Source organism: Excalfactoria chinensis, chromosome 1 (genome assembly GCF_039878825.1).
Source record: "Excalfactoria chinensis isolate bCotChi1 chromosome 1, bCotChi1.hap2, whole genome shotgun sequence".
Classification (NCBI taxonomy): Eukaryota; Metazoa; Chordata; class Aves; order Galliformes; family Phasianidae; genus Excalfactoria; species Excalfactoria chinensis.
The window spans coordinates 47,919,261-47,944,246 of NC_092825.1; the positions used below are offsets into that span (position 1 = coordinate 47,919,261).

Genomic DNA, 24,986 nt, shown 5'->3' on the forward strand with positions numbered 1-24,986 from the left:
TTCCTGCTCCATTCCTATGTGCATGATATGGCCAAAGGAAGGGAGGGAGATGCATCAGTACCCAAGCAGTGAAAACACCTCTGCACGGAGAAGGAGTGGCCCTCACGGTACTGCCTTCCTGCTCTGCTCTCTCAAGCCCTCTTGATTTCATCTACAGCAAAACCTGTGAAAAACACTGGATTTTGATTGTACCTGCAAATATTCCTCTTTCCCATCCCCATTCAATCTTGCCAAAACCTCTCAAAACAAAGCATCCCCTGACTCACAGTGAAAAGTACCCTCTTTCCCCATCCCTCCCTCCACTGTATCCCTCCCTCCACTGTTGCATGCCTGCATGCCAGCTCAGCCTGCCCATTCCACTCTCCCCTCCCTGAGCCAATTCAGATGCTCCTGCAGCACGGAGCAGCACTGCAGCATGCAGCAGCACCACCTTGCCTATGAACATCCTGCTCCCTCTCACCTCTTCCCTTCCACCTCTGCTGTAGCCCCTCTTCTCTCTTCCAAGGAAGAGAGAGAAGGGGGAAGGGGTGGACCTCCCTCGGTGCCAGGTTTTGGAACAATTTGGTGCTGGGTAGTTCTGGGGGGAGGAGGGGGAAGAGGCAATGGGAAGCTTTTTTTTTTTTCTTTTTGTTAAAAATAATAAATAAAAACTGATGACCCAGAAGGCTGGAGCATAGCTGAGAGCTACCTCCTGCGCCACTACGCACGTGTCTGGCTTGTGCCTCGGCTCACTGCCGGCAGTGGGAAAGGGGGCAGAAAGGGAAGGGGACGGGGAAAGGGGCATCGGCGACTCAGTAGTTCTGCGTTTGGTACCCCTGTGTCTCGGTGTCAAAAGCATCTGCTGCAGGGGGCTGCTGGTACGTCCCCACCGCGTCCGTCGCATCCTCCTCGTTCGTGTAGGGAGCGTAAGGCATGCCGGAGTCCTGGCTGGGGTCCATGTAGTCCTGGGAGAAGAGGGCTGAGTCGGCACCCAGCCGGAAGCGCTGATACGCCAGGAACGCCTGGCCCACCTTCAGGAGGATGGAGAGAGATGGGAGGCAGAGAGGGGATGGGAAAGAGAGAAAGGGGAACGTGCCGAGAGAGAGAAATAAACAAAAGGGAGGTTAGTCGTGGTTACGGGTTAGTGTGCGAAGCCCATCTGGGAGACAGTCCCACAGTATGCACCGATCCCATGGCAGGGAGAAGAGGAGAGATATGGGATGGGGCTGTTAGCAGTGGCGTGTGGGCACCTGGACTCCAGCAGTCTTCCCAGAGCATCCCCTGCACAAGTGAGTGGTCAGGCAGGCTGTGAGCTGTCCCTGGATGCAGGGTTTGTGGAATGAGGGCTGGGGGGAATAGAGAAGACACAGCAATGGGGGGCAGAAGGCATCTTCTGGCTGAGACATGAACAGTCATCAAAAGAAAGGCACAAGTGTTACGCAGCATTAGTTAGGCTGAGGGAGAGAAGGGGCCGAGGAGGAACACACAGATGGAGCCAAGTGCTCAACAGCTTCCTCTGTCTGCACCTCTCTTCCCCAGGCTTCTCATCACTGAGGGGCATTATGGCAGCAAGGATGGGGAGTTGGGGAATAGCGTGTTGTATTCTTCCTGAAAAGTAATGTCTCTGAGCCGTCGGACAGCCAGAAAGGCGAGGAAGCCCTGTGAGGAGAGAGAGGGGTGAGGAGGAGGATCAGTGAGGAAGATCAGAACGGAGCATTTGAATGAGATGAAAAACAAACACAAAGATCTGGGGCAGAGGATGCCTTCAGCCACCTGCAGCCCATGCGTCCAGGAGGACCCTGCAAGTGCTGCAAACACCGCTCCTTGAACAAGCTTTGGTTCCATCATGCCTTCTGATGAAGCTTGAGGGATGCTGCTGTTTGCCTTTGGCTCTTAAGCTGGGGGTCACACTGCTGTCCCTTGCCCCCACTGCCACCCATCTCAGTGCACTGCTCAACTACTGCAGTCACAGCTGCAGGCTGCATCCCTAAAGATGGGAGGGATGCAACTGCAGCCTCTTGTGGCCACTCAGGACATTTCATGTGAGCCCCCAGCCTGCAGCTCCCTTCTCCGCTTAGCATCAGTGAGCTATAAGTGCTGTTCAAAATCCTTTCATGGACAGGAAAATTGAAGTGGAGCTTCTACCCATGAAGACCCATGCAGGAGCAACTCCTGAAGGATGAGCCCCATACTACAGAGCCATGTTGGAGCAGTGCTTGGAGAGCTGCAGCCTGTGGGAAGCCCATGTGGGTCAGTCTGAGAAGGACGGTATCCCATGGGAAGGACCCACGTGGAGAAGGGGCAGGGAGTGACCATGGAGATGACAGTGGTATAGACTGACCACAGTTCCCATTCCCCACCCCTCCGTGCCGCTTCAGAAGAGAGTAGGTGGAGAGGATGGGGAAAAAGGTATTTTTAATTCACATTTAGCTCCCGCTGCTATAATCTGTTATTAGTAGACAATAAATGCTATTAATCTCCATATGCTCAGCCTGTTTGGCCCATGACTGTAACTGGTGAGTGATCTTGTCCTTATCTCATCCAAACAGCTTTTTCCAATGTATTTTTTCCCCTGTTCTTTAGAGAAGAAGGTGGTGTGAAGAAGCTGAGCTGCCTGAAACCACTACACCAGGCTTAGCTCCTAATTGCCTCTGCTCCTCCATTTCCTTCCCCAAGGCCATGTCATTTCCATAAGGAATCACTTATCTTGTCACCTCCCATTCCCCACAACCAATACAATATTAGAGGAGCCTCAATCTGACATTGTGGTTGATTTACTTACCCAGGTAAAGATGGAGAAGAATGAGAATGTGATGGCTGCTCGGGCTGCGTCTCCTCCCTCGTTCAATGGGTTGTCCTCTTCTTTTGAAGCTTGCCACTGGTTAGTCAGAAAGCAGAAGCCAACAAACCAGAGGAATGCCCAAAAGGCTGCAGGGGACAGTGATCAAGAAGGTGTGTGTGAGCCCAAAACAAACACATCACATTGCTCTGCAAACTACAACCCCACACAACCCATCGTCATGCTGCAAAGTGGGTGATGCTTTCTAAGCCCAAGTGAGCTTCCAGGTTCACTGAAGTACTGTATCAAGCAGCACTGGGTCCCTCTCCTTTTCTGCCCTGTTGGCTGTGTGTGGGACTGCTAGGCTAAATATGAACCAACTTGGAAGACAGAAGTCCTTGACAAATTCAGAGGCTGTGCTCTTGCTCCATTTGTGGTCCCATCACAACACAGGGAATGTAGGGATCTAGGTAAATTGAGCTAAGAACTGGAGAAGATCCTGCACAGCTATTAGGAAGGGGGGATGCCAGGGATCTGACAGCAGCCCACCATCAGCAGCAGGACAGCAGGGAAAGGGCAGAGAAAGCCAGTTGGGAAGCTCACCTGAGACACCGATGTCTGAGAGCACTGCCTTTTTGCGGTCCTTGACGCTGCTGATCTGCGGGAAGTAGGCATCCAGAGCCAGGTAGAGAAGGCAGCTGAGGAAGGCGAGGACACCCACGGTAATGCCATAGTTGCAGGCGTTGCGGTTGCGGTTGAAAATGCAGTGCTCCTCTGATTCATCCAGGCGGTTCACATACCCCTCATTGACAATGGAGCCAAACACCACAATGGAGAACACCTGGAGGACAGGCAAAGGGACATCAGGGCAGGTTGCTCTGCACGAGCTCCACGGAGCTTGGGCAAGCCCCCATCCTGCTGCCTCGCCTCAACTGTGGCAGTTTAGCAGGGGTGGTTTTATTTGATTTCAGAGGATTAGCTTAAAATAGGGCACATCTAGATGGAGTCTGTTCATCCATCTGATGCAAACCGATGTGAAGCAGCCTCAGCCTGGAGGAAGGGCGGCTTCCCGCAGGCGCACAGGGAGGTGATGCGGAGTGTAAATGCAGATACAGCTTTGGTGCGAGTGCCTGCGTGCAAGGGCTCCCAGCAGCAGAAATCCGCTTAGTCTGCACTTATTTTCCCACCCACTCCTTTCCCTTCTAGGAATTCCTTGTCTCATTACACATCTACGCTCCAATTTTCTCCATCTGGCTACTGTGCTCCTTTTCCTCTTTGCCTTCCCACAGCCCCAGCTCCTCCTGCTGACCCACTAGGCTCCTGCTCTCCCCATCTCCTTGCACATAAGCTCCCCCTCCCCACTGCCCTCCTTCAGCCCAGCCCGTGACAAATTCTAACCTTGCCCACAGATTTAGCAGAAGCACCAGGAGTCTTCCCTAACCCACCACCAACACCGCAGCAGCGCATTATGTTAAATCAGGTAGAATTAAGGATGAGGCCAGGTAGAGATGCCATAATCCACACCTGCCGGTTTAACCTTTGCTCACCGAATTAGCCTTTGCTTCCTGCTACACGGCCAGTCCTCTCACACAGCAGGAGGAAGAAGGAAGGAAAAGGAGGAAGGAAAAGGAAGGAGAGAGAAGGCAGCATGCACAGATTTCTCTTTGCAGTGTGTCTTGAGATCTTTAGGTCTCAAGACAACCCAAAAAACAAAGAAGCAGCAGCTTGGTGACAGCAGGGAAACCTAAGTGTTGATAAACACCCAGCCCATACACAGCCTCAGGCTACCTAGAGAAACTGAATATCCCATTTCTAGAGGCGCTCAAGTCCAGGTTGGATGGGGCTCTGGAAAGCCTGATCTGGTGGGGGGGCAGCCCTGCTCAGGGCAGGGGGTGAAACTGGCTTTAAGGTCCCTTTCAACCCAAACCATTCTATGACTCAATGATTTCCCACCAGTGGGGTGTATGTCCTTGGCACATAGACCAGATCTCTGCTGTTTGGCCAGTGGCACCTCTTTACTCAACACCGGTGAGCACCTCAACTGCTGCATTCAGTTCTGGGCCCCTCACCAGAAAGACATGGAGGCCCTGGAGTGTGTCCAGGGGCAGAGATGGTACACAAGTCTGATGGGGAGTGACTGAAGGAACTGGGGTTGTTCAGTCTGGAGAAGACTTGGGGGAGACCTCATCCATCTCTACAATGACCTGAAAGAGGTTGCAGTGAGGGGGTTGGCCTCTGCTCTCAGGGAACAGCGACAGGGCTAGAGGGAATGTGGCCTCAAGTTGTGCCAGGAGAGGTTCAGGCTGGACATTAGGAGAGATTTCTAATCAGAAAGAGCGGTGATGCATTGGAAAGGGCTGCCCATGGAGGTGGTGCAGTCACCATCCCTGGAGGTGTTCCAGAGCCATGTGGATGTGGCACTGAGGGACGTGGTCAGTGAACATGGTGGGGTGGTTGGACTGGGTGATCTTGGAGGCCTTTTCCAACCTCAATAATTCCATGACTCTACGATTCTAAGAACCAGAGGAACCCTATTCACTAGCCCTGACAGCTTTCAACTGGCCACAATGCAGCTGCCTAGCTTGAACAAGTATCTGCTGACACCCAAAGGCTCATCATTCAGTCCCATTTTGGGTTGCTGACCCTGGGCATGTTTTTGACAGCAATGTGACACACATGTGGATCCTGCTCCTGACCATCAGGACCATATGGTTCCTTTAAAAGGCTGCAAGAGATTTTTTATGGTAGGAAATAAAATGACTGATTTGCCTTCCTCCTCCTTCTATTGGAAAACTGTTCATATTTTACTCAAATTGCCATGAAAAAACAAAGCCCAATAAAAATTATTTCTTCCTGAAGCAAAGTTTTGTCTTCGAAATTTCGGTCTGAATGGTTAATAAAGGCAGTAGAATTGCAGACAATTACACACATGGCCTTTCAGTGGAAAATCTCGCACACCTTAACTGCCAGCAGGGCTGGCTGGTCTGCTTGGCATCATTGCAGTTATTGCTGTGTTCCTCTAACTTACAGCAGGGCCATCTTCTGGAGGTGAGGTCCAGGTGCTCCCAGGGCTCACATGACTACGGTAGGATTAGATAATCTTGGTGGTCTTTCCAAACCTTAATGATTGTATGATTCTATGACCACCTAAGGCGTAACCCTCCTGGTACTGGTGCTATAAAGTGGGCAGAAAGTGCACCTTCTCTTTGGAATGCGAGAACAACCTCCAAAGAGACACAGTTTGGTGTTCGCTTCCAGTTTAGGGCTCAAAAATGGTCAGGCCAACCCTTGCAACAAGTTGCAGTGAGTCTCTGCTTGTTCATTTTGGGTTCAGTGAGCTTCTTACTCCCCAGAAACACTTCTGTTTACTCTGATCCTGCCTTGACACTCATCTCACCTCTCTCATCTTTGGGTTTGCTGCTGACCTGGATGGACTCTCCCTGAGCAAAAGCAGCAGAACTATTCTTTTTTGCACTTGCTCCTTCACAGCTATCCATGTCAACACTTCCTGATGAATCAGTTGAGTGCGTGAGACCGAAGGGACTGGTTGGAAAAGACCTCTAAGATCACCTGGTCCAGCCATCAGCCCATCCCCACCATGCCCACTGACCACGTCCCTCAGTGCCACATCCACATGGTTCTGGAACACCTCCAGGGACAGTGACTGCACCACCTCCATGGGCAGCCTGTGCCACTGCAGCACCGCTCTGTCTGAGAAGTCTTTCCTAACATCCAACCTGAACCTCCCCTGGCACAATTTGAGGCCATTACCTTAAGTCCATAGGTTGAGAAGAAAAGCATGGCAAAATGTCTCCTTACCCTGGTGCCACATCCCTCACTCCCTGGGGGCTAAGCCCAGAAGTTTTACTGCTGCACACTTAACCCCAGCTGTAACTTAGCACAGGTGGTGGGTGGAAGCTCGCTGCCTTTGCAAGGCATTTCAGACCAATTAAATACTCGACATCTCCTAGGCTGCACAAGCTGTACATATGCCAAGATAATCCAGGCAGCAGGTGCAGTGTGAATGTCTGCCTGGATTAAAAACCAAACACCACAAGCCTGCAAGAATAAAACATTTATGTTTCCGTCATCAGCACATCTGCATCACTTACAAAGAAATGCCAGCCACCCTCCTTCCCCTGCATGCTGCCATTCCTCATTATCTGTAGGACCGCAGCACCCTCATTTTCCACTGCAGGTGCCTGGTGGCATCCAGGAAGCCCAGAGCCAGGTACCTTGTAGAGCTGACACAGGCAGAGGAACCAAAAAATGAACTGCTTCCTGCCATACAAAGCCTTGTTTTAATCCTGCTCTGGCCAGGCAGAACCTGCTGAGCATCATGTGAGGTCTGTGCAATGCGCCCATCCCCATCCCCAGGCATCATGTGATGTGCCCCGGCACCATGCAGGGATTTTCCGGCACCTCCTCCCAGGAATCTGCCACAGTTTCTTCCCCAAAAACCCAAAGACAGCCCCAGCAAGCACAAAGCTGTTGGGTTGATGTGGTGCCTTCCAGCCACGATTCCTGCTGCTTCCTCCCCTGCTTTATTCCATTAGGGAGAGGAAACAGTTCGGTGACATAACATAACCCATGGGACTTCAAATCCAATCCACCTCAGGCAGAACGAAGCGATGACCTCTCCCATGCTGATCTGGCAACGAGCAAGAATAAAATCTATTTAAAAACACGGGGACGAGGAAGAGAGCAAACATCAGAGATGATGGGGTTTTCATCTGCACTCGTTCACCCGCAAACACAGCTTCTGGAAAGCATCAGAGCACCCTGCACAGACATGGATTATTATCATCATCCCCATCGTTAAATCTGCTTGCATTTAGCTCATTTGGAAGAAAAACACACGCAGCTTTGGGTGCGTGTGGGAGCAGCAGCCTGAAAGCAGAAGGCCTCTGTTTAACCCCCAGCATTCTGCTAAGCCCTGATCCCAGAGTATTGCCCACCCCTGTGAGTCCCCCTTGCTTTTCTCAGCTCCTGGAGGCAGTCCTGGCTGGCAGTCATGTGGTGCCTGCCACTCAGCTGAGCTGGAGCAGGTGATGCTGGGGGGAGCAGTTCCACATCCCTAATTCCTGCCCTAGGATCAGAGCAGGGCTCTCCCTGCCAGGCGGCTTTTGTTCACCATTAACCCTTCTGCTGAGCACTGTCACCTATCCGCTGTCATTCTGGAACCACATAGCGCACCTTTCTCCATCGGGGTCTGGCCCTCAGCACCCTCTGCAAGGATTCACTTTTATTTTAGAGCAACCACAGCCATTTGCTTTAGCTCCGAAATCTTTCCTGGCAGTGTTGCGCTGGGAAAAGCACCACATGCAGCCCCAAACTGGCTGTGCACATCCACCACCCTTCTGTTGGCACAGCCTGGTACCCTTATCCCCAAAGCCCTCATCTCACCATGTGTCCCACCATCACACAGTGGCCATGACAGCCAAACCCATCCCAGGTGCACATAGTAAGGGCAGGAAGAAGGTGGGGACTGCGGCTGGCCCCAGACTCACCTGCTCCAATACTAGGACAGTGTTTCAGTTCACACTTTACTTATTCATGGAGCTGGTACTGTGTTCAATGCCTGAGGGTTGCATCCTTCCCTTGGTGTCGAGCTGCTCTGTTGGCCAGCTCCGTGCAAAGCACAAGCAGAAAATTTTGCTTAGCAAGTACAATTTTGGTCAAAGCCAGCCACAAGCAAAGAGGCAGTATGGGGAGTAATGCCTTAAAAAAGCCTTTGGAGCATCCAAGTAACCTGAGCTCGTTGGATGGGCTCTCCAGAATTGCTAACCTTGTGCCACAGCTCAGCATCCTCCTTTTCCAAGTCCACCCCATCCCTTCTTCCTCTGCCAGCCCATCTGCACCTGAGCCCAGAGCCCTTCACTGCTGGCAAAAGCCAGTGTGGTCACCTGTTGGTACAATGCCCTAAACTCATCTACACCTCGATGTCACAACCAAGTCTGCTCCAAGGCATGACCCAAGTGCACGGTCACTTCCTTGGGAAGCAACCATCGAATGTTCTGCTCCTTATTAAAGCTCATCACATGAAAGTGGCTGCAAGGAGCCTCCAGCCTCGAGCATCTGAACTCCCTCCCACAGGGAGTGAGAAGGGCAAAACAAAAGTGAGCTTGTGTTTTTTGAGTGAAGTTCCACCGATTCACGGAGAGGCCCTGGAGGTGTTCAAGAACCACGTGGATGTGGCACTGAGGGACATGGTTAGTGGGCATGGTGAGGATGGGCTGATGGCTGAACTAGGTAATCTTGGAGGTCTTTCCTAACCTTAATGATATTATAGCGGTTCTGGTGCCAGTCGCAGCCTGAGACAGGACTTCAACACCCATCAGAACCCTTCTTGGTCTCAAGGCTGGAAGGCAAATTCAGGACTAAATATATGGGAGGCAGCTTGTGGCTCCATAAACAGAATAAGGAGGAGGAAGAACCCATGGCTGAGGAGAGTAAAGGGTGATGTGCCACTCAGGACAGCCCGACCAGGTCCTGGCTGACCCACAATGGGATGTGACCTCCTCAGCCCCATGCAGGGCTAGTCAGTCCCATCCTGTCCTCTGCCAAGGTCAGAGGAGCAGCCATAGGGGAACGTTATGGGGAGATGCTGGTCCCCAGGACACACTCCTTGCTGTGGGCTCAGGGAGCACTGAGGTACTGTGGAGCAGAGCAGGTGCCTAATAAAAAGACAGATATCCTGCTCTCTCTCTGCCTCACCTTTGGGAAGCCAGAACCCCGCAGTGCTCGAATGAAGTCATGAAGGAAAAAAAAACGACCAAAAAGAAAGGCAGAGAGGGTGGGAGAGAGAAACAGAGAGGAAATTCTGCCACAGGGATTAGAAGCGGGAGAGCCTTTGTAGGTCACACTCCGTCCATCATACTTGTGCAGGCAAAGGGACATCGCTGCATGCCCCCATCACAACCCCAAGACTGGTGTCAGTGAGTCCAGACAGAAAGACAGATGGACAGACACCTGCATTAATGACATCTTCAGCCATCCCGGGGCTCTGCAGCCATCCTCACGTCACAGTACCGTGAGGGACAGACAGCACCCCCATGCCCAGCTTCAATTCCCCATTCCCCCTTCGGTGCTGATTTCCTTTTATTTCATTTACTTTGCCCCAGGAGTGCCAGCACGCATGTGCCCTCTCTCCTCTGCCTGCCCTCCCTCCTCCGCTCCCAGCCCAGACCTCAATCTCTCCCGCGCCGGCTCCTGCCGCAGCTCGTTGCCTTAATCCCAATGACCTTCGTGCGGAGACGTGCGGGGCCGGCAGCCATGGGATGGGGGAATGCATTATGGAGAGCAGCAGAATGAGAGGGGACAGGAAGAGGAGGGAGCACAGACCCCACCCCAGCTCACCTTTTTCACTCAGTGTACCCCAAAGCATCACCCCCAGCCTGCTGGTACCCCACATCCCACGAACACCCCAGCCAGAGGGGAGGACGCATGGATCCCCCAAACAGATGGAGACGGAGGGAGAGCCCACCCTGGATCCTCCCCAGGGCTGCAGCCCCACAGCAGGGCGCTCTCACCCCACATGGCCCTACGTATGGCCCTATGTCCCTGCACATCTGCGTGCCTACGGCTGTGCACCTATGAGAGCATATATATATGGATGGAGCTATGTACGGAGATCGGCACATCTGGAGGCAGATGCGGGCATGCAGATATACGCGTATGGATGGAGACGGATCCCTATGGAGGCACGGATATGCCTGTCTTACATACGCGGAGAGCTACGCGTGCACGCACGGATGATAAGCAATATATATTAACGCATATCGAACATATACCGTTCGAAGCAACACGCTCATCTGCATTATATAACCGCACACGGAGCGATAACGCGCACGCACAGACGCCCATGCATGCGCGGGGAGGGGAGCCGAGGGCCCCGCCGCTGCGCCCCGCAGCCCCGTCCCGCTCCCCCCCGCTCCGTGCCGCGGCCTCACCCAGGAGAGCAGCCGCAGCAGCGTGTGCGGCTGCCGGAGGAAGGCCTGCAAGTCGAAGGCGCCGCCGGCTTTCCCCGCTCCGAAGGCGCCCCCGTCCATGGCGGGGCCCGCGGTGTGCTGCTGCGCGGGGGGCTCGGCGGGGCCGTGCCGTGCCGTGCCGAGCCGGGCAGCGCCGCGCCTGGCAGCACGGCGGCGGCGGAGGCGAGCCGCGCGCTCACGTCTCGGGGCCGCGCCGTACGAGAGCGCGCACTCCCTCCCCCCACCTCCCTCCTGTCTTGCAATGAACAGGGACACCCACAGCCTGATCAGGGTGCTCAGAGCCCCTCCAGACTGACCTTGCATGTCTCCCGGTTGGGGCATCCACACGTGTATGGGCAACCCATGCCAGTGCCTCACCACCTTTATCATAAAAGCCTTTTTCCTTTTATCTAAATCTCTGCTCTTCTACTTTGAAACCATTTCCCCTTGTCCTGTCCCAGCAGACCCTGCTGAAGCATCTGACCTCTTCTTTCTCATAACCCCCTTAGATACTGAAGCACCCCCACAAAAGGGTGGCAGGTACGGGGTGTCCCTTTGTTGTGCGAAGACACTGCACCACATCTCCACTGGGCCAACCACACCTCCAGCTCTTCTGAGGGACTGAGCTCGAAGGTGGATGGAGCGGCATGTCAGGTCGGACCGCTTCTGGGCCTGTCACCTTTGGGTCATGCCTGAACACAGCCAGCTCCGTGGGGAACGTGCTCAGCTTGCTCCAAGCATGGGGTGGTGTTTTTGGTGCAGCCTATGAGCCAGCCCTGCAATCTGACCCAGCTGCGCCTTGTCTTTAGCTCTCAGAGCAGGATCTGGCTCTATATTTTGGTGTTTGCTTCAGCTCTTTAATTAATGTTTGCAGTAATTCGGTATAACCATAATGTGCAGTTTTTCCTCTGCATCCCAGCATTGGGAATTCAGGTGTCTTTGGCACGAGGTGTGTGCAGGGAGGAGGTGGCTGGACCAGGGATGCTGCCCCAATGATCTCCCTGCAGGACACCCCTGATGTCCCCAGTCATCCAGCCCCAGGATGACAAGCTTTGGGACCTCTATCAATCTGGTTTTGTCTCCTGCCCTGGAGCTCTCCGCTCCCTTTGCTCTCTGTCCACAGGGTAGGTGTCTTGTGTCTCAGCCATGTAAAAAACATGATAGCCACACGCTGACCTTTGTTACTGCAAGTGGTGACTGGTTCCTTGTGCTTTTGCTGTCCAGGTAGCACTTGGGAATTGAAGATGAAAACCCTACAACCCCACACCAAGGATCAGAGCCACTTCAGGGCACGTTTCAGCTAGAGTCATGTGTCAAATCAGTTATCCTGCAATGGCACTCACACCATTTCAAGTCTAGGGAAGTCTGAGTTTCTGCAGCCTGATCCTATCCAGTTTCCTGGTGCCCACGGAGGGAGAGTGAATAATTTATCTCCCATCCTCCATCTCCTTTCCTGTTCAGGTTTCATCTCTGATGCTTCACCTCTGTGCTGATGTTTCTGTGCAGCAGCAGAGCCAGCATCAGCAGCACATGGAGCAAGAGAAATAATGTGCGAACAGCGTGAGCGATAAGATCTCCAGACAGGTCCCACAGTAAGCCTTATTTTTAGTTCCTCTTCTGAGGCATAACTTTAGCGCTTAAGTTGTTGATATTGGCTATTATTAATTCAGCAATAGCACAGAGAGAGGCCCTAATTGAATTTGGAGCTGTGTTGTACCGAGCACCATAGAAATACACAGTGGGACGCGGTTCCTGGAGAACACACAATCTGCTTGAGAACGTGTCCCTGCGAGAAGGAATTTATTTGATCTCCTTTGATGTTTTGAGATATGCAAATAAGCAAAACGGGTGCCAATGTTAGCAGGAAAACCTATTGGATCTTATGCATTTTTAAACACCACGTTTCCATCTCTTTGTTGTTCCCGTGTTTCTTCACATTGCCCAACATCTCTTTTTTAAAGCGCGACGAAGATTCGTCAAGCATCGTTTGAGTTACAGATCATTAGGAGATTCATTTAAGAAGCTGCAGGTGTTTTACTATATACTTCCCTTTATATTTTATTTTATTATGGAACTATAACATTGCCTGTTATTACCTGTATGTTTATACACACATTTTCAATAAATTCAGCAAGGTATTTAATATGTTTTGGGTTTTTTTTCCTATTGTTCTGTCACAGAAGTTTCATTCCAAGAAAGACTTATTTACTTCAATGCATTTCCTCTTACCCAAGGCACCTCTGCATTGGCCGCCCTGTATATTTACCGCTGTGGACGAAAACCAAACACATCTGAAACTAATTCAGAAAATTCAGCCAATTCAGATTTCCAAGCTGGCTCAGCAAACTCTGTTCTGCTGTGACAACCGTGGGTAGCTTTGTGTAAAGCTTCCAGCAGCACAGCCCGCCTCTGCCTTGGGCTTTCCGCTCTCATGGAAGCTGGTGGGCAAGTTACAAACCACCAAGACCAGCAAAGCTCCCGCTGCTCCCTGCCTCACATTCTCCTGCATTGCATAAAATCATTGAGGTTGGAAAAGACCACAAAGATCATCCAGAGCCATATGGATGTGGCACTGAGGGACGTGGTCAGTGGGCATGGTGGGGATGGGCTGGCTGTTGGACCAGGTGACCTTGGAGGTCTTTTCCAACCTCAATGATGCTGTGGATGCACATAAAGGCCACATCTGCATGCGAGAGACTGCTACACTCCTGTTAGGAAAATGCTGCAATCAACTTGCTCAATCATCTTTATATGTATAAAAAAGAGACAGAATTGAGTCTTCATCTCTCCTCATTTGAATAAAGAGGTCCCCCAGGGGGCACGCGCTGTGTGTAAGTTTGTTTAATCAGATCCTTGTGACTGAAATCCTTCTTCTCAGCTTTGCCTTTAATTTGCTTAGCAGGGACCTCCTATCCTACTCTTCCTTTTTTTCTTCCCAGATTTGATTTGGGAGGATATTCCCGATATTTATTTAGCAATGACACCTTCTCCTTGTTTTTCCTTCACCCTGACAAGCCTTAATTCGGCCTGGAGAAAAAAGCAGGTTGAGGAGCAGCGGGTGGAGATGAGGTGAGAGCTCAAGAGCTGTCAATGCCCTGCCCAGGACAAGATGGCGCTCGCTATCCCAATGCGAGCCTGTTGCGCCTTCGCCACCATTCTGACCCCGCTCCCCTCCCGTAGCGCCGCGCGTCTCCTGCTCTCGCGAGATCTCTCACGCTGCGTGTTGCGTCACCAGGGGGCGGGCCGACTATAAATACCACGTGCGGGGATCGCCTCGCTCCTTCCGGTCCGGCGCGGGGACAAGATGGTGGGTGTCTGTCGTGGCGGTGGCCGGGCCTGGCCGTGCCATCCTTCTGCTACTGCTGCCATCCTTGCCCCAGCGGCTGCCAGCTCCTCATCCGGCTGCCCCCCGCCTCTGCGGGACTTGGCGCTTGAGCTTATTTTGGGGCTCTTGTCACCGTGGGCGGGCGAGGCCTTAGCGTGGGGACAGCGGCGGGCCCGGTGCCCGTGTGTGTGGGATCTGTGGCAGGATGGTGGGCAGCTGTGGGTCCATGCTCACTGGGGAGGCTTGCGTGCCTCTTTCAGAAGGGAATGGGGTGTTTCACTGAGGAACTGCCGGCAGTGCGGGCTGCTTGCCGGGATAGCCAGGCCGTTCTGGGCCTTGCCACGAGGTTCACAAAAGGCAGAAAGCCCCTTTGGAGACTGCTACGCTTCTTACTGCAACTTCTGTACCAGTGCATTTTTTTTAAGCCTTTTTATTATTAACTGTTTGTATGGCTGATATCGGTGAATCTCTGAAGCAAGCGTTATATATTTCTTTTCTCTTTGTAGTCTCACCGCAAGTTCTCGGCCCCCAGGCATGGCTCCCTGGGCTTCCTGCCCCGTAAGCGCAGCAGCAGGCACAGGGGCAAGGTGAAGAGCTTTCCCAAGGATGATCCCAGCAAGCCCGTCCATCTCACTGCCTTCTTGGGTTACAAAGCTGGGATGACTCACATTGTCCGTGAAGTCGACAGACCTGGGTCCAGTACGTATGAATCTTTCCTTATCAGTGGCAAAAGATAAGAGAGGAAACCTTCTCATAGGTAGCTGTGAATGTTAATCCTGCCTTAGCTTTACACCTTCTTCAGCAGGTGTTTCTGCTGAGTGGGTGAGGTATGAAGCATCCCAAACCATTCCTACTTGATCATGAATGATAATCCTAGTTGCAGGAACTCATATCTAGCAATAGTTGTATTAATGGTCCCCTTTGTGACATGCACGGAGGCTTGCATAGGAGCCTCATTCTGGTTTAGCTGTACTCTGATGTGCTACTTAAGGTCTTTCCTTGATAGCACATCTAAGTAAATCACCTGCATCATTGTTACCTCTGTGAAAGGAATTTGTGCCCTTTAAGCTTGAGACTGTGAGTGAGGAAGAGCAGAAGGTGCTGAAGAGCTGCTTTTGGCTTAACCTGTATTTCTATCTCACTGCAGAGGTGAACAAGAAGGAGGTGGTTGAGGCTGTCACTATAGTAGAGACTCCTCCCATGGTCATTGTGGGCATTGTGGGCTATGTGGAGACTCCTCGTGGTCTCCGCAGCTTCAAGACCATCTTTGCTGAGCACATCAGCGACGAGTGCAAGCGTCGCTTCTACAAGAACTGGTAAGAGAGCAGGACTTTGACTTACTGACTTATTTTTTTCTTCTAGGTTGCAGATTATTGTAGTGTAGCTTCTTGATGCAGCTTTTCCATGATAAGCATTTGGCCTTGGTGACTTGGTGTGATAATATGGCGTGCCAGAGCAGGGTTTCTGGGAAGGTGACAGCATAGCACTAATGATATTCTTGGCATGGGGTGACAATAGTAGTTTTGGCCTGAGATCTCCTTAACAGGCTACGTATGATGATACTTCGACGGGCGGACATAAGGAAATCGCCTCTGGCGCTTGTTGTTGAGTGTCGAGTCCTGACTGTAGCCCTGTTTTCTCAGGAAAGGGGAGGATGAATGTTACTTTTGATTACTGTTCCGGGCACTGTTGTTGTGATTTCAAGTATGCACAATTGCCTGAGTATGGCTCCAGCGTGTCTAGGGCTCACAGCTTGTTTATGAACTTTGCAGGCAGGGAAAATGTCAGCGTAGTGCAATAATTGTCTCACGGGTGTTACAGTAATGACCTTGCTGTCAGGCATAGCTCAGGCTTACAGGGGGGAAATTACGGTGTTGTGTAGCAGATAGCAGTCATCTGACGCAATTGCTTTAAAGGTCTGTTTTTCTGTTATTGTTCGACATCTCTCTACAGTCTTTTGTCTTCTGTACTCTGAATGTTAATGTGCTTTGGGATTCATGGCAGCTCCGCTCAGCTTTGGCAGTCTTGCCTTTGTCTGATGAGCTCCAGGCTCCGCTTGCCAGTGGAAAAGATTGCTTAGAAGCTGGCAATGAGCCGCAACTGGCTAAGGTGGCAGCTCCTTCCGCTCATCCCCCTTCCCTGGGGGGATCGATGAAGGGCTCAGCCAGACCTTGTCTCTGCTCTGCTCCTGAAGGCACAAATCCAAGAAGAAGGCCTTCACCAAGTACTGCAAGAAATGGCAAGACGAGGAGGGCAAAAAGCAGTTGGAGAAGGATTTCAATAGCATGAAGAAATACTGCCAGGTTATTAGAGTCATGGCTCACACTCAGGTAAGTTGTACGTAGGTACACAGTGGAAACAACTAAGATTGCAAGCATAAAGCCTGGTCCGTCTCAGCAGTGAGATTTCTGCCTGCCCCACAGTCTAGTGATAACTGTTCAGCACATGGTGAATCCCAGTAGTCTTCATTCTCTATTCAGTGTATACTCAATGTGCATGATTAGCCCTGAGGGGAACCACAGACTCATCTACAGCTGCGCTGGAAAGAGGCTGAACCATATTGGGCACTACTTGGACTCGGTCCTGTGCTACAAATGGAAGTGGACCAGATACTTAACTACAGCTAGAACTGTAGTGTGCTTGTAGAGTTTGAAGCTGTTCTGCAGGGACGGCAAACACTCAGGATTTCAGTGGCTTTTGCTCAGAGGAGCTGCTGGAGGAGCTGTACTTCTGAATGGCGGTGGTGTCTGCCTAGCTGTCAAGAGTTATGTCAGGCTTGTTTGAGGTGTAATTAAATCTGAGTTGTCTGTAAGCATGGTAAGATGTCTAATTACACCTTTGCTGATTATAATGGAGCTAGTTTCCAATATTAGACAGCAAGAGCAGCATCGCAGCTGCTGTTAATACTCATAGCAATGCCTCCCTTCTAAATATAAACATGGCTGCTGTTCAGTTACAAAAAAGATGAGGCCAGGACTGGAATAATACTGGAGTAGGTGATACAAGGTCAGTCTGGAAGAACAGGAACTAAATTTCATCCTCTGTTTGACAGATGCGGCTGCTTCCCCTGAGACAGAAGAAGTCTCACCTGATGGAGATCCAGGTGAATGGTGGCACTGTTGCTCAGAAAGTGGATTGGGCTCGGGAGAAACTGGAACAGCAGGTCCCTGTGTCAAGTGTCTTTGGTCAGGATGAGATGATAGATGTCATTGGAGTCACCAAGGGCAAGGGGTATAAAGGTAAATACATGGAATTTCTGTGTAGTCGGGGTATGTATTTTAATATAATCCTGGCCTTTGGTTCTCACAGTTGAGTGGGCCAAGAGCTGAGGAGGTATTGCTGTCACAGTTCGGTGATGAAACCATGGAATAAGCGCTGGGCACAGCGCCTGACATCCGTGAGGAGTCATTCCATGCTGCCTTCCTTCTGAGAACAACACTTCCTAGGGACAGCCAGCGCGGGAGCGTGGGCACTTTTAGGACAGTGTGCTTCAAGAAAAGCAATTCCTAGAGTGCTATGTCTAGACTTGTCTAGGCTTCTGAGCTCTATTTGAACAATCAGTGTCATCAAAGCTTGACAAGAAACATCAACACTGCTTGCGTTTCTTGTTCCAGGTGTTACCAGCCGTTGGCACACCAAGAAGCTGCCCCGCAAGACTCACAGGGGGCTGCGCAAGGTGGCCTGTATTGGTGCATGGCATCCTGCTCGTGTGGCCTTCTCTGTGGCCCGTGCTGGTCAGAAGGGGTATCACCATCGTACCGAAATCAATAAGAAGATCTACAAGATCGGCCAGGGTTACCAAATCAAGGATGGAAAGCTGATCAAAAACAATGCATCGACTGATTATGACTTGTCTGACAAGAGCATTAACCCTCTGGTGAGTTTGTAACAGCTGTGTGGAAAGAGTTGGAGTCTTCTGAGGCAGTAGGGTGTGGTACATGATGTGAAATGACTGAATGAAGAGCACTTGAGGAGGCTGCTGTGGTGCTGCTGAGTCATTCTCAGTATTGACTTGTGTAACTTTTGCTTACTGCATTTAATAATTGGCAGCGGTCTGAAGGGATGCTAGGAATGATAGTCATGTAAATAAGGAATAATTCAGCCATGAAAGCAGGTGTTTTTTCTGTCAGCCTCAACATTGCTGCTGTTCTTAGCAGAGTTCACATAGCAGCAAGTGAATTGCTGTAGCGAGAGACTTCTTCACTGAAAGACAATAGAAAAAGTGGGGATTTTAGTGAATGAAGGAATGGCCAAGTTGCAGAATTGGTGCAGGAACCTCAGGCTGTGGGCGTATGTAATGGCTCATCTCACCTTATGGTGTGCACTGACTGTTTTCTTCCTGCCCAGGGTGGCTTCGTCCACTACGGTGAGGTGACTAATGACTTCATCATGCTGAAAGGCTGCGTTGTTGGGACCAAGAAGAGGGTCCTAACCCTGCGCAAGGTAAGTAGGGCAGACATCTGTCAGATGGGGTGAAATAGCTTCTCTCAGCTGCATTGCCTCTGGTTTGAGTGTCTTTGTTTGCTGCTGTGGGGGTTCTTAGTTTCTTTGGTGGCGGGGGCTGACCACTGTTGTACAAAGTGTAAATTGGCTTGTTAGCAAATGCTCCTCGTGTAATAGCAGCTGAAATAAGAGGTCAGAGTGACTTAATGTTGTTATGGAGATGATGAGGAGAATGCCAGAATGCTGGTGGCTGGTTGAAGGGGTGCTGCTGCTGGACTCAGCTGGAATCTCTCTTGTAGTCCCTGCTTGTGCAGACCAAGCGTCGGGCCCTGGAGAAGATTGATCTGAAGTTCATTGATACAACCTCCAAATTTGGTCATGGCCGCTTCCAGACAGCTGAAGAAAAGAAGTCTTTCATGGTAAGGATATTGTCTAAAGCTGATGAGTTTCTCAGTGTTACACTTACCTTGGCAGCTGGCACTGCCTGTGGCTGAAAACAGCTCCTGGGGATGATGGTGTTTGCTGTGGACTGTGGGTGGCATTTTCAATTTGGCACGTGAAGAAATGGAGCTGTAGTCCCTGTGCTCTTTCAATGTCAGGCCTTTGTGTAGGCAGTGTGCTGGTTAGCAGCTTGGTAAGTGCACAGGAGCTTCCCCGCTAGGTGGCACCAACACTTCTTAACCTGCTAAATTCAAAGTCTGATTTGATGCAGTGCGGCTGCACCAAGTTTGACTTTCTCCTGAAGCTTCTGGCTTCCAACAGGTGGCGTCATTGAGGGCTTTTATTTGTACTAATAGAGCTTATTAAAGTAATAAAACTGCAAAAAGGCAGTTGGGATGCGATGTGGTTATTGGTGGAATAGACCGCTGACATTTCTTTTTTCCCCTTCAGGGACCACTCAAGAAAGATCGTATTGCAAAAGAGGAGGCGGCTTAATGTGTGGAATCGTCTTCTGCTCTGTGGCCTGTGTGCTGTCAGACCCAAAAAATAAAGATTTTAAAGAACTTCACTTAGTTTCTTGCTTTATGTGTAGCTGCGTCGAGTCAGGCACTCTGGCTGCTGCAGGTCCTATGCGTGGGATCGAGCAGACAAAAATCTCCCTTTCATGAGTACCCCAGTTGTAACAGGATTCCTGTCATGGCTAAAAAGCTGTACTTGTTTCTCTCACACAGTGAGGATTCTCGTGCAGAGCGAGGCTCTATGTGGTTGTATGAAACAACATGGAATCCTTTGGTAACTGCTTCATCTTCTGCCTGGCAGCTGGGGATCCTTTGCACAGAACTGTTAATGAAACTGCTTTGGGTAGTTGGTATATCCCTGAATTTTGTGTAAGTACCTGTAGGGTGGGCGGCTGATGCTTCCTTGTGTGGTGTAGCTGCCTGGTGAAAGGAGTGGGCCTGCCTGGGAGGTGGGGAGGGTGATATTTTCACCCTGATCCCTCAGTGTAACGCTGAGGAGGGAGCACTGTGTGCTACTGGTGTTGCATTACTGGCTGGCTGAAAATATTGCTCTGGTCTTTGGGGGGGGCAGTTTGGCTGCTGTTCCCAGCAGGGTTTCCTTGGTGTGTAGGACTGGGGATGCAGCTCTGCTGCACAGACTCAGCTCAGTATAGCAGGAGTCCTGACAAGCATTGCGTTTATGGGAGCTGTGGTGTTATACCAAGAAAGGCAGCACAGCCCTGAGCGCTTGGGTGCCTCCAGCCACAATAGTGAGATCACTCGTGCTTTGGGCCATAGCCTGAGACTGAAGGCTCGTGTAAATTTAGATAACTGAGCTGGTGTAGCCTTTGCTGCCCATAATTGGAGAGGAGGCTGTGATTAAGGCAATAACCCTCCAGATTTACACACCAAATGAATTGGCACGTGGATCTGCACTGAGATATATCCAGGCCAGTGCTGTTTGCTTTGATAGGAATGGAAGAGGATAGATGGAGAAAATACCTCTCGTCATCATGCGTAAGAACCTTTCAAGAGTTAAAAGGTGGCCAGGAGGAGGAAAAACATTTACCTTGTTTCCCTAGAAACCAGACTCCATGACTGCACAATCCGGCTGGCTCCCTGTCAGCCTCGTTTAACACATGAACCTGTTGGCTGCTTTCAGCCAAGTGTAACAAGAGAGGTCTCAACAACCAACATTAACTTGATTTTTCTTCATGAGTTCTCCCTCAAATTGGCAGGCAGGTAGAGCAGAGTCCTAAATTACTAATTCTCCAGTGCAGGAAAGTGGGGTTTCCAACCAGCAGCCATCTCGAGGTGACAGCTTTATGAGCGGCTCTGAAGATGGAGGCTTCCCTGCCCCTTAGAGAGCCTTGCTCTTCGTGGTTGGCTGTGAGTTGATCGTTTCAGAGCACGCACACGGAGCTCTTAACCAGCCGTACCTGCTGCTGCTACTTGATCCTGAGGCATCGGAGGGGACTGGGATTAGCAGTGAGGTGATGGGGATGGAAACCCACGATGAATTACGTGCTGCTAATTCTGCCTCTTTCAAAACCACTGAGACTTCCTTGCTCTACCAAACCGCAGCTCATGGCGGGGTCTCCAGTGGCAGCTAAGAAGCTGGTGGGTTTATTTCCAAGCAGTAAGGAGCACGGCCGGGATTTTCAGTCAAATTAGCACCTAATTAGAAGGAAGCAATCCCGAAGAAATGCCATCCGTGTTAGGGATGCTCAGTGCCCATCTCGCACGAGGAGCTCTTTCATTCAGCTGGGGACCTGGTGCCAAGCTTTCATTGGTTTCTGCCTGGAGCGGTGGTTGCTGTTAAAACACTGGGTGGGTAAGAAAACAATACTTGCAAAAGTGTTTTTTAATCCTTTTTCCTCCTGAAAACTTGGGGGCAGGAGGACATCCAACGTCAGGAGATGGCGCTCCTCCCTCTACCAATGACGGTGGCAGAGGGTGTCCATGACATTTGTCCCTGAGTCCAGTGGGGCTGCCCCATTTGATTGGTCACTCTGGTCTCTTTGTAATGATTGGAAGCTGCTTGGGTACCAAGCACCAGGCTTAGGTGCAAAGCCACTGAGAACCTGGCAGGGCCACATGGATGGGAGAAGCTGTGGAGCACCAAGCTACACTCCTGTCATGTAGGTCTGATTCTCATCTCTTGAGCCTTGCTGCTTCTACAGACCTCCATTCATCCACACATCTATTCCTCCATCCACCCCTCTCCTCCCATCCATCCATCCAACTATCCAGGATGACAGGGACAGTCCCCATAGGAATGCTCAGAAGTCAGTGCAGGTCATACATTGGCCCTCCAGCCAGGAGACAAAAAATGGGCTTCTCTGCCTTAGAGCCAAGATCTTTATTATTATTATTGCTGTTGTGATTGTTTTAATCACTTATCTTCACTCTGAGCTTTTCCTATCAATGCCAACTCCAACCGCATCTATGGGGCAGCAGGTCAGGGAGGGTCCCGCATCCTAATGATGCACAGGGGAGACCTGCTGGTCCCTGAGCCGTGGGGAGCAAGCAGCACTGTGGGAACATGCCTGGCCCCAGCTGGATGGCTGGGAAGTGGGGCCGACTTTCACCCCTGGCACCTGGAAGCCCCAGCACTCCCCAGCTGCCGACAGCACAGGGATTGGGACTGGGGGGGGGCTCGCTTTCACAACTTCCCGCAGCACATCTGGGTCGGAGCTCTTCTTAGCGCCTTCCCTTGCTGGAGATGAAACGAGGTGCAGCTGTGATACTCCAGCGGAGACGTTAGAAGTTTGTGATGCTGCCCGGGGGGTGCAGAGTGGGTTCAAGTTGGGGGTCTTGGCTCTTGCAATTAGCTCCGCAAGCAGCCCAGCTGACACCGCGCCTTTGATCTGAGTGACAGGCGCTGAGCTTCAATCGTGCTCGACATGGAAGAGGAGATCATGAACGTGCCCTGGGGTGGTGAGGCTGGGTTCACGCAGTGCACGCTAAGCCCAGCAGCACATGTCTACGGGTTGGAGCGGGCAGGTTGGAGGCTGTTGCTCCCCATCTCACTGCCTCTTCCAAGTTACTGTTTGCTTTGTAGGTCCCCTGAGCACAAGGGACTCTAGCCCCTGGCTGCACACTCAGCGGGACCCCAAGGTGCTGTGTGTCCCTCCAGACTTTGATTACTCACTGGGTGGCATAGGACTTGCAGGAGGCCACGTGGCTTTTGGAAAGCCCACCGCAGCCATCAGCAAGCTGGAGAACCACGTGGTGTTGCTGTGGCAGCCATGGGATGACGTGAAGATGACTAGTTATATCCCCCACCACACCACCATTTCCATAAAGCATGGGTACAGGGCTGGGATGGCCACCATGAGGTCCCCAGGGTTCCTCAGTGCCATCCACCACCTCAAAGAGCTTTAATTACTACCATTATTTCTTAATTCCCTTTTTGACAGCAGCAGCAATGGGGATTGAGCTCACGCAGCTACGTGTGGCCGTAGATGTGGTCGTTGAGTATCCTCCTGCCATGGCTACAAGAAGACCCCCTCAGTTTTACTGATGCACATCGCTCCTATGTGCCACCATTGTCTGGGTCTGGATGGAGCCCAAAACCCATTTGTCCCGTTGGGAACGGACAAGCCAGCAGGTCTGGGAGATGCTGCTGGCGGGAGGTGTTTATAATCTTTGTTTAGTTACAGAGAGCCTGGACGCCCACTGCCGCTTCCCTGCACACAATAGGATCAAACAGCTCCGGGACATTTCCTCGCTCCTTGAGGATGAAATCGCCACATCTGCAGCCCTGCTGCAGCCCCTGCTCCTGCCTTTGTGGGTCCCACACCCCATCATTGCCCTGCCTTTCAGAGGGCTGTGTTTTTGTTGCTGCCATCTCTGCCCCAAAATGGGGCATTTCCTCATTTCCTATCCCTGTTTCTGTTTTCAGAACCTGTGGGCGAGGGGAAGTGGTGTTGCTCATGTGGAAGAAATCATGTCACCACCTGCCTCCAGGGCAGAAGATAAAACACCCACCAGTGGTGCCCTGCCCTTGTTTTGGGGAGAATGGAAATCTTCTTACCTCCCTCCCCTGCTGGTGCCAGACCCTGGTACAGACTTTCCCTGCCCAGTGTTGGACCTCTGTGGATCTGTTCTTAGAGTGGAGCGGGTGCATCCACATAGCACAGCCGGCTGTTTCACCATCTCATCCCAACCCCCTCCTCCTCCTCAGGATGCCCTCTTTGCCCTCCATAAGTGCCACGGAGCCCAAATCCCAGTCCCATCTGTTGGTGAGGTGCCTTGGGGAGGGGGATGTTTCCCCTATGCCAGCTTTGGGAATACCAAAAATATGAACAATCCCTCTTCTTGCAGGCAAATTTCTCTCTCCCTCCCGTCTCCACCAAGGGTTAAATTTCCTCCCGGGTAAGTAATGTTTAACCTAACCCATTACTAATTAAATGGATGACTTCAGGCAGGTTTTGTTATCGTCTTGGAACACCTGATGCATGTGTCACCGGCAAGAGCTCTGCTTGTCTCAAGTTCACCGGCAATCCTTGAACTCCCGATGCCTTCTCTCTTCCCATCCCACTGCAGCAAAGCCCTGGCAGGTGGGGGACCCCCATCCCCACATTCCCTTTGGGGGGACACCACTGGGATGGACAGGATGGAGATGAAGCGTGGGCAGCCCCATGCTGGAGGACATCTCAGCCCCACAGAAAGCCCTGGGGCTGGTTTACATCATTCTCATGCTTCAAGGTATAAATAACCAACCTGGTAAACAAAGGAAACTCCCCACGAAGACCATGTAAGGCAGAGCCGCTGTTGTACCATTTATTTATTAGCTCACCATTGCTATTTCCTGCCTCTGTTGGCCAGGGACCTCCTATGTTGGCCAAAAGTCAACTTTTCTTCCCTCGCCATGAATGTGCAGTAACCCTTGGATTACAGCTCTGGCTCTCAGGGGATGCACCAGCACTTGGTCCTGGTCCCAAGAAGGACCATGATCCCTGGTGGATCTTCCAAGCCGTAAGTCTTGGGGAGCATCAACCAGGAGGGCTTTATCTTGCAAGTCCTTGATGCAGGAGGCAAAGGGAGCACTCGGTTAAGGGTGAACACACACCTGCAAGGGGGCTGGGAAGTGCTTGCTTGACAAGCCAGAGCGAGGCCATGCACGCGTCCTCTCCAGGACCCAGCTGTGCTCTCGCTCCTCAGCCTGTCACTACCTCCAGAGCTGCCAGTAGTTTGGTCCGTGCATGTGCTTCCCATCTTGCTGCAGGCAACAGCAGCCAGGCTCGTGTGGGCCCCTTCTATCCTTGTATCAGATGTGTGCTGGCCAGTTTGCATGCAAAGAAGCTGTAGGACACCGGGGAGTGGTGCAGAACACCTGGGGATGGATGGGAGCTGCTCCAGATCCACAGCTAAATCTGGTTGAGAATCTGGGGCCATGGGAAAAGGTTCTCCACATTTTGAGGATGCTAAGCAATTCCAGCTCTCATGGGAATGCCATGGGTGGATGGACAAAGCAGCAGATTCAGGACCAGCAGAACACCAGTGACACTGGTATCCCTCCATCCCAAACTGGTATTTGCCGATGG

At 51.5% G+C, this 24,986-nt stretch overlaps 2 protein-coding genes and 1 non-coding gene across 4 annotated transcripts; 2 read left to right on the plus strand and 1 right to left on the minus strand.

The window, feature by feature from the left end:
* Positions 1-632: 632 nt before the first annotated feature.
* Positions 633-10,917, minus strand: SYNGR1 (synaptogyrin 1). Of its 2 annotated transcripts, none has more exons than XM_072356438.1 (4): positions 10,711-10,917; positions 3,362-3,599; positions 2,762-2,907; positions 633-1,638 (listed from the first exon to the last, which is right to left on the minus strand). In XM_072356438.1, exons 1-4 carry the CDS (start codon positions 10,807-10,809, stop codon positions 1,540-1,542), a joined length of 582 nt encoding a protein of 193 aa, XP_072212539.1. In that variant the 5' UTR covers positions 10,810-10,917; the 3' UTR covers positions 633-1,539. The 2 variants fall into 2 exon arrangements, with proteins under 2 accessions (XP_072212539.1, XP_072212467.1); XM_072356366.1 differs by having other exon boundaries at positions 633-1,010; positions 10,711-10,916.
* Positions 10,918-13,964: 3,047 nt separating this feature from the next.
* On the plus strand, positions 13,965-19,505 carry RPL3 (ribosomal protein L3). Its single transcript, XM_072357084.1, has 9 exons — positions 13,965-14,035; positions 14,560-14,752; positions 15,201-15,369; positions 16,248-16,383; positions 17,106-17,292; positions 17,668-17,930; positions 18,401-18,496; positions 18,796-18,915; positions 19,388-19,505. Exons 1-9 carry the CDS (start codon positions 14,033-14,035, stop codon positions 19,430-19,432), a joined length of 1,212 nt encoding a protein of 403 aa, XP_072213185.1. The 5' UTR covers positions 13,965-14,032; the 3' UTR covers positions 19,433-19,505.
* Positions 17,398-17,490, plus strand: LOC140247493 (small nucleolar RNA U83B). Its single transcript, XR_011902679.1, has one exon. It is a non-coding gene; the product is annotated as a small nucleolar RNA U83B (small nucleolar RNA).
* Positions 19,506-24,986: the final 5,481 nt, after the last annotated feature.

Coding starts and splice junctions, on each gene's coding strand:
- SYNGR1 (XM_072356366.1), bottom strand. CDS start 10,809: ATGGACGGGGGCGCCTTCGGAGCGGGGAAAGCCGGCGGCGCCTTCGAC. Junction 3,600..10,710: donor TGCTGCGGCTGCTCTCCTGG/GTGAGGCCGCGG, acceptor CCTGTCCTCCAG/GTGTTCTCCATTGTGGTGTT. Junction 2,908..3,361: donor CTCAGACATCGGTGTCTCAG/GTGAGCTTCCCA, acceptor TGTCCCCTGCAG/CCTTTTGGGCATTCCTCTGG.
- RPL3 (XM_072357084.1), top strand. Junction 17,293..17,667: donor CAAGGGCAAGGGGTATAAAG/GTAAATACATGG, acceptor TTCTTGTTCCAG/GTGTTACCAGCCGTTGGCAC. Junction 18,916..19,387: donor AAGAAAAGAAGTCTTTCATG/GTAAGGATATTG, acceptor TTTCCCCTTCAG/GGACCACTCAAGAAAGATCG.